The sequence below is a fragment of the Myotis myotis genome, unplaced genomic scaffold (genome assembly GCF_014108235.1).
Source record: "Myotis myotis isolate mMyoMyo1 unplaced genomic scaffold, mMyoMyo1.p scaffold_m19_p_13, whole genome shotgun sequence".
Lineage (NCBI taxonomy): Eukaryota > Metazoa > Chordata > Mammalia > Chiroptera > Vespertilionidae > Myotis > Myotis myotis.
The window spans coordinates 56,228,877-56,239,928 of NW_023416317.1; the positions used below are offsets into that span (position 1 = coordinate 56,228,877).

The 11,052-nt window shown below is 62.9% G+C and overlaps 1 protein-coding gene across 2 annotated transcripts; it reads left to right on the forward strand.

Moving 5' to 3' along the window:
* Positions 1 to 268: 268 nt before the first annotated feature.
* On the forward strand, positions 269 to 5,156 carry CISH (cytokine inducible SH2 containing protein). 2 transcript variants are annotated; one of them, XM_036333451.1, is made up of 3 exons: positions 269 to 419; positions 3,208 to 3,416; positions 3,636 to 5,156. In XM_036333451.1, the coding sequence occupies exons 1-3, from the start codon at positions 400 to 402 to the stop codon at positions 4,160 to 4,162; spliced, it is 756 nt and encodes a 251-aa protein (XP_036189344.1). In that variant the 5' UTR covers positions 269 to 399; the 3' UTR covers positions 4,163 to 5,156. The 2 variants fall into 2 exon arrangements, with proteins under 2 accessions (XP_036189344.1, XP_036189345.1); XM_036333452.1 differs by lacking the exon at positions 269 to 419 and adding an exon at positions 428 to 1,750 and having other exon boundaries at positions 3,204 to 3,416.
* Positions 5,157 to 11,052: the final 5,896 nt, after the last annotated feature.

Genomic DNA, 11,052 nt, shown 5'->3' on the forward strand with positions numbered 1-11,052 from the left:
TGCGCCACGATAGGTCGGCGCTCGGGGCCCCGCCTCCTTTTCCTGGAAAGTTCTTGGAAATTTGTCAAAGGTGTTTCCTCCGGAGGCCCCACGGCCCCCGACGCGGCGTCTGCGCCCCCGCCCGCCCGCGCCCCTCGGCGGCCCAGCTGCGCGGCCCGCGGTTCTAGGAAGGCGTCGCTTCCGGGAAGGGCTGGGGCGCGGAGGACAAAAGATTAGGCGGCTCGCCCCGCCTCGCCCGCCGGCCCGCCCCCCGCGCCCTCCCGGCCCGCCCGCGCCGGCGCCGCCCAGTCCGCTCCCGCCGCCCGTGCGCCCCGGTTGCCCGCCGGAGAGCTCGCTCCGCGCTCGCGCGCCTCCCTCCAGCCGAGCCCCGCTCCGGGCCGCCGCCGCCGCTGCCGGGACATGGTCCTCTGCGTCCAGGGGTGAGTAGGCACCGCGCTCCGCCCTCACCCGGCCTCCTCGCCCGCCCGGGACGCCGGAGAGCCCCGGCCGCGTGCTAGCCGCCGGGGAGCGGGGCTTGGCGGGTTGGAGGTGACCGAGAGCGCGAGGACGGGGCGAGTGCCAACACGGGAGGGTGACCACACCACCGCCACTGTAGGCGAGCCGGGGTCGGCTGGCGACGGGGCACACAGGTGTGCTTAGCCTGGGTTCCGTCTGGAGCAGGTACCCGCCCGTGGCAGCACATCCTCCCAGACGGGGCTCACCCGCCCGGACCCCCCTGGGCCCAGAGCGCGCTCCTAGCCTGCCGCCCTGGGCCTGCTGCGGACTTGGGCCAGCCCGCCCCGCTCTGTCCGGCCGGCCGGCCGGCTCCTGCCCCGGGCTAGCAGTTAGGCTCTTCTTGGGAAGCAGCCTGAGATCCGTGGCTCTCAAGCTGGCATCTGCCAACCAGCAGTTCTTGGGAGGAAGGGTTTGGCCTCGTCCTGTCTGGGGCTCCCCCGCAACTGCTTCACCCCTCCTCACAGCGCAGGCTAGGATCCTGCCTCCCTTCTCCAAGTTTCCCAAAGACTTGCGGGGGCGGTGGGGGTGATAAGACAGTCTTGGCCTGGGCGGAGCATTCCTGGCACATTCCTGCCGTTCCTTCCCAACCCCAGACCCCCAGCATCACTCTCAGCCAGGGGTCTGGCGCTCCCAGACTGACCGGCAGCTCAGAGAGCCGCGGGGCAAGCCGGTGGCCCCCGGGGGTGCTGGTGTCAGAACTGGGTGGTGCCCGGTGGGGCCAGGCTTCCGTGCCCGTGCCCTTGCCCGGAGCGGAGAGGGAGGTCCTGTTTCCAGGAGAAACCTGGAGGTGCCAGGAAGAATGTGCTTCTCCACTGCCCCTGTTTGTCTCCAGCACCTCCCTCCCTGCCCCCCGAATTCTGGGACTCCTGGACACCTCGCCGCCCCCCACCCTGCCTTCCTCAGTTCCCCCCAGTTCTAGGGTCCCACACTCTTTCACTTTGCTTCAGCTGACTCAGGGCCAGAGGTGGGAGCAAGACTTGAAGTCACACACACACACACACACACACACACACACACACAGCCACAGCCAGCGGGCCTCCTGGGGAGGAGAAGGAATTCCCAACTGTAGGCTTGGGCTGCCCGCTTTTTGGAGGGTCCCCCCTCAGGGCTGTTTGCCCCATGGGCATGTGTCCCCAGGCGGGACTCCCGGGCCGGGTGGGCTCCACAGCGGGCACATGGACAGGCCGCCCACACCTGGAACACACCAGCCACCACCCCCGCCATGCCGATGCCACAGCCATGGACACACCCCTCCCCAGACACACAGTCACTCGCCAGAAACTTGTGGGCCCAACACAGCCGTGCCCACACCCACATGCGCCTGCTTCGTTGTCTAGACGCGGCCGCCCCCAGAGGCTCCAGCCTGGCTGGCTAGCCGCCCACTGTGCTGGAAGATTCCTGGGCCTGAGCTGAGCGCGGAGGCCCAGTGGGCAGGCCACCAGCCAGGACCTTGGAACGCGGCCTCCGGCTCCCTGAGTGGGACCCCGGGTCCCCAGGGTTCAGCCAGAGGGGGGTGGAAAGTATCAAGCAGGCTGGGGTGTGGCAGGGCCGCGTGGCTCCCTCTGCTCGTGGGTGCTTGGGGGCCCTTGTTTGTTAGTTTCCGAAGGGTCACCTCTAACCTTCATTGTGGGACGTGTTCCTCTGCCGGCCGGCGGCTGGCTCCTGCCCCCTCGTCCTGCCACCCGGGCAGCATCTGGCACCGCTTCCCCTGCTGTCACCTCTGCCTGCAGGGCCTTCCCCTACGCCTTCCTGTGGCCTGGCGGGCGCGGCTCAGGCGCAGGGAGATCCTGACTCCCCGAGACACCCTGGGCTTTATGACTCGGTTATAAGTTCTCCCCAAGGGTCGGGTCTGTAGTTTCGTTATCTCGGAACAGCTGGGGACCAGACCCAGCGCTGAGGCCTAAGGGTGCAGTTTGTGAGCACCCCTCACTCCTGGAAGGCCGGGCATCATGCTGAACAGGCTTCCCCTCCAGGGGAGCTACTGCTCAGATCGGGGCCGGCTCGGCGACCCGCTGGCCAGCCGAGGGTATGGTGTGGCCGGAGAATCGGTCTGGGCGCAAGGGCCCTTCGTTGCGGGTGCGGGAACGGTTCTAGAGAAGAGCAAGGGTTGCGTAGAATCGCAGGGCCTGGTGAGGCTGGCTGCCAGGGTGGGACCAGAAGGGGGCATGCCGACCCTGCCCTCTGCCAGGAGCTCATGTTGATGGGAGGCGGGACTTGCCAGGGCCTTGGAGACCACTGCCCCCTGGACCCTCAGGCAGAAGGAGCAGGGAGCAGGAGAGGACGATGCCCAGTGTGGACCTAGGTCCCTCCCATGGCTCAGCCAGGAGGACACCACTGTGAGGAGTCTTTGCACTGAATCCAGTCAGTGCGGTGGGGACCCAACTGGCCACTGGGAGTTAGAAATGTGCACAGGGAATGGCGTGTGGCTTTGATTGGGCCACACAGAGAGAGCGCGACGACTTCCTGTCCAACAAAAGCAGGAGAGCAGAGACGTCTTTCCAGAGAACCGACGTGCAGGGGAAGCAATCGGGGGATTTTGTGATGATAGTGGGAGTGGGTAGTAGACTCATTGAGCCCAGGGCTGGGCAGAGGGGAAGCTAAGGGTCACGGTGTGATGGACTGGACAGGGTCGTGTGCCCAGCCTGGGGCACGGGATTGTTGGAGGTGGGGATAGCCCAGGACCTCCACTCACTGCCCGCCCCTCCCTTCTAGACCTTGTCCTTTGCTGGCTCTGGAGCAGATTGGGCAGCGGCCCCAGTGGGCCCAGCCTGAGCCAGTTATGCAGCCGTTGCCTGCCCGGCCCTTCCCGGAGGAGGTGGCAGAGGAGGCCCCTGCCCAGCCAGAGAGCGAGCCCAAGGTGCTAGACCCCGAGGAAGACCTGCTGTGCATAGCCAAGACCTTCTCCTACCTGCGGGAGTCGGGTGAGTCCGGAGCGGGCAGGCTTTTTCCTGGCTCAGCTGAAAGGGGCAGCTTAGCACTGACGGAAGCGGAATGGGAGAGGCAGAGCCCTGCCCAGCAGAGTCTGGTGGGGAGGTACAGCCCTCCCGAGGGAAGCATGAAAGGGGAGACAGAGTCCGGCCCTGGTTTGGTGCCCCCAGATCACTGTGACCAACCTCTCGGCCCCTTCTCCGCTTGCCTAGGCTGGTACTGGGGCTCCATCACGGCCAGCGAGGCCCGGCAACACCTGCAGAAGATGCCCGAGGGCACATTCCTCGTCCGGGACAGCACCCACCCCAGCTACCTGTTCACACTGTCCGTCAAAACCACCCGCGGCCCCACCAACGTGCGCATTGAGTACGCCGACTCCAGCTTCCGCCTGGACTCCAACTGCCTGTCCAGGCCGCGCATCCTGGCCTTCCCGGACGTGGTCAGCCTCGTGCAGCACTACGTCGCCTCCTGTGCCACCGACACGCGAAGCGACAGCCCGGACCCGGCTCCCACCCCAGCCCCACCGGTCCCCAAGGAAGCGGGGGACCCCACGCTGCCCGCCCCCGCGGCCACGGCTGTGCACCTGAAGCTGGTGCAGCCCTTCGTGCACCGGGGCCGCGCGCCCAGCCTGCAGCACCTGTGCCGCCTGGCCATCCACCGCCTGGTGGCCGACGTGGACTGCCTGCCGCTGCCCCGGCGCATGGCCGACTACCTCCGCCAGTACCCCTTCCAGCTCTGATCCGCCCGGCCGCCCTCGCCTCACCCTGACCTCCGGAGGGGACAGCGGCCCCGCTGGACTCAGGCCCTCGCTGTCCCTCCTCCGGTCATCCCGGTGCCCATGTGCTTCTGGCAGCTGGACCTGGGAGAGCCTGCAGGAGCCAGGCTGGGGGGCGAGGAGCAGGGGGGAGTGTCACACAACTTGGAGGTCGCGCCCCAGCTCCCATGTGGCTCCTGGTGGCGAGCCACGTGTCGAAAGAGAGGGAGCCGGCAGGCCCCGGCTCACCCTGTGCGCGGGCCGGGCCCCCTCACCTGCTGCGCAGCCCCCTGAACTCCGCAGACTTTGCCTTAGACTTTTCAGGGCTCTCGGTTGGCCGGGTGGGGCGGGCCCTCCTTCCAGCCCGACTTTCTCAGGGAGGATGGCGGCCAGAGGAACGGAGGTGGACAGTGGCGTTCCTGGTGGGGAGCAGGCCAGGCTGGACCCGCGCGGTTACACGTATTTATTTATTTATTCTCCTCGGGCTGGCCTCAGGGTGGGCCAGCCCCGCCTCTCTGCCCTGAGCCCCAGAGCTCCGAGACCCCAGCTCCGCCCAGCTTCTCTGCTCCTCCCTGCGGAGGGCCCATCCTGAGACCCCAGGCGCCGACACCCCATCTGTGGATGTCTGCTCGTCTCCCCAGCCCTGTACGCAAGGTGGGCGAATGGACAAGCACACGGAACCGAAGCTTCAGCGCCCAGCGGAGCCTGACAGCCCCCCCCTCCCCCCGCCCCCCCAGGGCAGAGCCCTGTGTCCTCAGAGCTGGTCTCCTGGCTGCCGCTCCGCCGGCCTTGCTTCCTCCCCGGAAGGGGCCCGCCTGCCCCTGAGAGAGAAAGAGATGCGCATCTGATAAGACTTTATAAAATAATTATTATGACAAAAACAAAAAACACAGTTTGGTAGTCCTTTATCTTCCACTGATTTTTCTATAATGGCAATAAAATTGTTCCTTTCGTTTGTGGAGCCTCTTCTGAGTCTGTACACAGATTGTTGCCCTTGATCTTATTATCATCACCCGCTTTCCGTCTGGGTCATCCAAGGCCCTGGGACCTGCTGTGGCTGAGCAGGCCCGGCCCGGGGGCCCATGGGAGGTGGGGGCAGGGCAGCTCTGTCCTCTCAGCCTCTTGTTCCCGGGAAGGATGAGGCGGGAGGGAGGCCGCTGCCAGGGCAGGGGTGGCAGAGGAGCACCAGGCCCGAGATGAGCCAACAGGAGATGCCAGTTAAAAGGGGAGACTTCAGGGGGGTGGGTGCCCTGGACCACTCCTGGGCGCGTCTTTTGAGATGAGGAGGCCAATAGCCAGAGAAGCCCTGGGGAGCAGGTTCAGGGAGTGCGGGGGCACCGGGCATGACTGCGCAGCTCACTGCCGCCCACAGGAGGCGGGGGGCTGGGGGGGTGGACATCCTGTGCTCTGGGGCAGCTGGTGGCGTCGGGGATAGTGGCCAGTGAGCTGGTAGGCAGGGCCTGGCCTCAGGTGGGGGCAGGTGGGGTTGGGGGACCCTCTCCTCGCACTCAGGGCCCTGCACCCAAAAGTGGGTAGGAGAGCAGCGAAAGCGAAAACACGCCCTCGTCTGGCGGCCTGACCTGGGAACCCTCCGCAGTCCCACTGTGTGCTGACGTTTGCTTGTTACTTCACAGAACAGCTCCTCCGCCCGCAGTCGCAGCCTTCACACCCTTATTTTAGAAGCGGCGCTCGCCCTCCCGTTCTCTTGGCCTTTAGACCAGTGGTTCTCAACCTTCCTAATGCTGCGGCCCTTTCATACAGTTCCTCATGTTGTGGTGACCCCCAACCATAAAATTATTTTCGTTGCTACTTCATAATTTTGCTGCTGTTATGAATCGTAATATAAATATTTGATATGCAGGATATAATTTCATTGTTATAAATTGAACATAATTAAAGCATCGTGATTAATCACAAAAACAATATGTAATTATATATGTGTTTTCCGATGGTCTTAGGCGACTCCTGTGAAAGGGTCGTTCGACCCCCAAAGGGGTCACGACCCACAGGTTGAGAACCGCTGCTTTAGACCATGAGCAGGGGCCACTGCTGGCAGATGAGAGCAGGGAGCTGTGAGGGTGATGAGGAGGCAGGACAGGATAACTGGAGGCCCAGCACCTTGGGTGAAGAAAGGGCTGGTTGGTGAGAGTGAGCAGGAAGTGGGTCGGGGCCCAGGCCGCCAGCCCCGTGCCTGGTGCCCGGTGCCCAGCTCTGTTGCTGGCTATGGGGCCTGGTGCCACGCCTCCTCCGGGATGCCAGGGCCCTGCGGGGGGTGGTAAAGCTCCTCATTGCTTCAGCCGGAGTCGCAGTGCCTTTGCGGCTCCCAGAATGCCTGTGAGGACCTCTCTGTCTGCTCCACCCCCAGACCCGAGTCACCCCGTGGGCAGGTAGCAGAGATGGGGTGGCCAAAAGCAGGCTGGTCCCCGGCTGGCACGGTGGCCGGGACGGAAAGCTGCTGGGGCCGGAGGAAGCCCGGCAGCTTCATGGCCAACAGAGGGGAGATAGCAATGGACAGGGGTTTGCACCTCGCACAGAGCTCGCCACAACCCTGGGCGTGGGTCTACATGTACCCTCCTCCACACAGAAGGAACCGAGGCCCAGCGGGGCAAGGGGCTGGCTGAGGACCTGGGGCACTGAGGGACCAGCCCCGAGGGGTCCCGGCTGCCCACTCGCCCCTGGACTGCTCCAGCAGGTGACAAGGCCTGGCCGCTCAGGCAGGCTGCTCCTGGCTGCTGTGTTCACTCCCCGGGTCCCTCCTTGCAAGATCTCTGGAGCCATTGGCCTGGCCAGCAGGGCCCTGTCCCCTCTTTGCCTCCACTCAAGCCAGGGTCCAGCTCTTGCCTGGGGAGGGGCTGTCAGCTATGTCTAACCTCCAGTATTTTTCTGTTTTAATCTTATCTTCTTTCTTAAAAAGAAAACAACTAGTATATATTTGTATTGATTTCAGAGAGGAAGGGAGAGGGAGATAGAAACATCAATGATGAGAGAGAATCATGGATCGGCTGCCTCCTGCACTCCCCACACTGGGGGTTGAGCCCCCAGCCCGGACCTGTTGCCCCAGATTCATGGGAATTGAACTGTGACCTCCTGCTTCATAGGTCGATGCTCAACCACGAGCCACGCCGGCCGAGCTAATCTGTTCGTGTTTTCCTATCAGGGAAGTGAGTGATGCCTGGAACGGGGACGGTGGAGGGTGTGTCATCTGGTCTCAGACCCAAGACAGAGACTCAGCCTAACAGATGCCCCAAATCCTGCAGTCGGTGCCACCAGCCGGGGCGGCCTGGAGGCAGAGGGCATGGCCTGCCAGCGCCCGCCAGGGACAAAGAGAGGGGCCGGCTGGCGGGTGCCCCGGGCCTGGCACAACATACAAAGAGTACCTGATGGCAACTCTTTACCAATTACGTCCTTTGCCAGCGCACATGCTCCCTGCATACCACCTGAGCCAGATGCCACCTGGGCCCGAGGACATGGCAGGGAGCAAGATGCACACGGTGCCCACCCTTGGGGGCTTATGGGCGAGAGACAATAAACGAGGGAACAAATGCGCACTCGGGACCAGTTCTGAGGGTAAACAGAGCCAGCAGAGCACGGGCAGAGTGGCTTTGGGGGGACACGGCTGCAGGTGAGAGGCTCAGGGAAGCTCTGCAGCAGGTGGCACGGAGGGTGGACACCTGTGCAAAGAGCAGGCGCTGGCAGCGCCAACAATCAGGGCAAGGATATCCGGGGGCGGGGGCCGGAGCTGCCGGGCAATCCTCTTCAGGGCTGGGCCTGTCAGCGGGTGGGGCGGCCCCCGGGAGGCCTGGGGACAGGACGCCGCGGGAGCTGAGGAGTGTAGGCTCTGGCAGGCGGGTGGCGGAGGGGGAGGGGGCGAGGGGCGGCGTGGAGCTCCTGGTGGGGGCTCCGCTGAGTCCTCAGTGCAGCCTTGCCCACCAGCAGAGGTTGTCTCACTCACAGCGGAAGCGGGAAGGCTCCAAGAGCAGTGGTCACACAGCCTGTGAGGGGCAGAAACCTGGTGCGAACTCTGAGTCGAGAGCTCTGCCCTGCCCCCCAGGGGCTAGCAAGCCAAAGCCTTGGCACCCACAGGTGCTGAGGGCATGACAAGGGGTGGGGCGATCCTGGAGGGCTCTCTGGAGGAGGGAGCAGGGCTAGGGCTGGAGGATTCTGCCCGGCCCTGGGGAGGTGGGACTGGAGATTGGTCCTTATGCTGTGCCTCCCTGGACTCACCACCCTCCTCTGGACCGACTTTGGGGGCAGAGAGCCACTAGGCCAGTCAGTGCGAGGTCTTACCCAGACATTTCACCCTGAGTACTGTGTCCTAACATCCCCTGAGTCACCTGGCCCCGGCCCCAGCCCTTGGGCCTGGCCTTGCAGCTGCCAACTGAGCAGATCTTGCTGGGCCGGGGCGGCTCAGGTGTGAGTGGGGCTGGGGCGTGGCCGGCTGGCTCCACGCAGGGGAACCCTCCCACCTGCACGGCGGCCCACAGTAACGCCAGGGCCAGGGGGCCTGACATTAGCTGGAAAGAAGGCAGAGGATCCTGGGAGCTCCCCGCGGCCCCCTTCCTCCCGGAGACGGAGACGTGAAGCCAGCGCGGGCCTGGCAGCCCTTTCACACCAACCTGTTGGGCCAGTTTCAGGAGAGCAGGCCGAGCTTTGCCAGAAATCAGTCGCCTCTCACCACCCCACTGCCGGGGCGGGGTCCCAGGCTGGGGCTCCTGTGTGTCCTAGAGGAGATAGATGGAGGAGGCCCTGGAGGTTGGGTCCTCCTCACACACCCCCACGCCCTGGTTTCACCCCCACCTCCCTCCAGCCTGGCCTGGGCGCCATGCCCTTGGTTCTGGGCATTTCCCCTCCGTCTCACGAACTCTGACGATTCCTTGGCTGTGAAACAGGGAGGGTGACAGCACCTCTCTCCAGGGGCGCGGAGCCATGGGGCCGCGGGGAGTGGGGCCCAGGGGCATCTCCGTGGGGGTGCTCGGGAGATAAGCACCGAGCCCCATGAGGTTCAGTCTGGCAGCTGCTGCAGCTTCATTGTAACTAGCCCTTGTCCATTTGTGGGCGTGTTTTTTAAAATATATTTTTATTGATTTCAGAGAGGAAGAGAGAGGGAGAGATAGAGACATCAATGATGAGAGAGAATCATTGATCAACTGCCTCCTGCACGCCCCCTACTGGGGATCCAACCTGCAACCCGGGCATGTGCTCTTGACCGGAATCGAAGCTGGGACCCTTCAGTCCGCAGGCCGACGCTCTATCCACTGAACCACACCAGCTAGGGCTCCCTTGTCCTGTTTTAATCCCATTGGAGAGGTGGACTGGAAAGGTACTGATGTCCCCTGAGACTGGGCTGGAACTCCCTGGGCCTCTAAGCGGCCCCTCCCCCATCAGCCCTGCTGCTGTCTCCATGCCCAGCCCCCCACCCTCAGGCGTTATTTGCCATCGTGGCCTTGGGTTCTAGTTCTGGTGAATAGACACTTTGGTTTGTTGTCTGTGTGGGCTGGGGTGGAGGCGAGGCCAGCCCAACCTTCTAGCAACTTCTTTTCCAGCTCCAGTAGAGACTACACCAGCTACTACCCTTGCCTGGACCCAGGCGCGGGCTCCCACCCCTCAGTGGTCCATGCCTTCCCAGGAGAGTTACAGGCGAGGGAGGGGAGCTGGGCAGGTGCCTCTAGGTCTGTTCCGTTTCCAAGATGCAAGCCTGAGACCCGGAAGAAAATGTAGCTTGTCCATAGTCACCCAGGGAGGAAGCGGGCCTACGGACTTTAATTCCAGGCCAGAGAGCTCGTGCCCTCGCCCTAACACTTGTGAACTGCTGCCCGCTGCCCGCTGCCCGCTGCCTGCTGCCCGCTGGCTGGGGAAGTGAATGGCCTGGTCCGTGGCCTCCTAGACTCCTAGTGTCCAGACCTGGACTCTTCGCTGCCCCCCACACACCTCACCTTCTCCCGTCTTGGAGACAAGCCCCGCTTCATTCCTGGCCTGTGGATCTCACGTCCATGCCCTGGTCCCTCCCGGCTGCCCTCTGGCTGCTCCCCTGCTGTCTTGCCCAGATCCAGCCTCATCACCTCTCGCTCGCCCGGCTGGACCATGCTCACGGCCTCCTCATCAGCCCTCCCGCCGTCTCCAGAGTGAGGTGCTTCCAAACCCAACCTCGCCCTGCCTTCCCCTTAGCACGTCCGCGGGCTTCTCCCGTGCCCTGCCTGTGCCTCCCCCCGGGCCCAGGACAGGGCTTTCCAAACTGCCCAGCCGTTCTGTTCGCTTCCCCACAAAGAGTCCACCGCGCTGTCATTCGACCTTGAATAGCCTTCTTCCTCAGTTCCACCAGGGAAAACTCTTACTCACCCTCCAAAGCCCAACCCAAATGCTCCTTTTCTAAGAAGGCTTCCCTGACTTCCCCAGCCGCTAGTCATGTCTGCCTGAGGTAGTGGCTGCACGCTGGGGATCTCCCTGAAGCTGGAGCCTTCCCAGGTCCTCCAGCCTCGGGGGAGAGAACATGCTTCCCATGCATATTAAAACAGCCATTCTTTTTTTTTTTTTTTTTTTTTTTTTTTTTTTCTTTTTTGGGACTGTGTTCTAACCAACTGGGCTACCCAACCAGGGAGAAACCTTTATTTATTGTCTCCATTAGCTGGAGGGTGACATGAAGTGTCTAAAGAAAAATTACAATTGGCTCCAAAAAATAGTCCAATACTTGGGTCAGATCATCTGTAATTAAGGTTTCTCAATTGGATCCTGAATGAAAGAGAAATATTTAGTCCTTTCCCTCACCCCGTGATGAAAGAGAATTAAGGGGATTTTACGGGCTTATTGGATGTTGTCATGACTGGACTTCAAATCTCTCTTTCGTTGCACAACCTTTATATGTCCACTTAAGGGTAGAA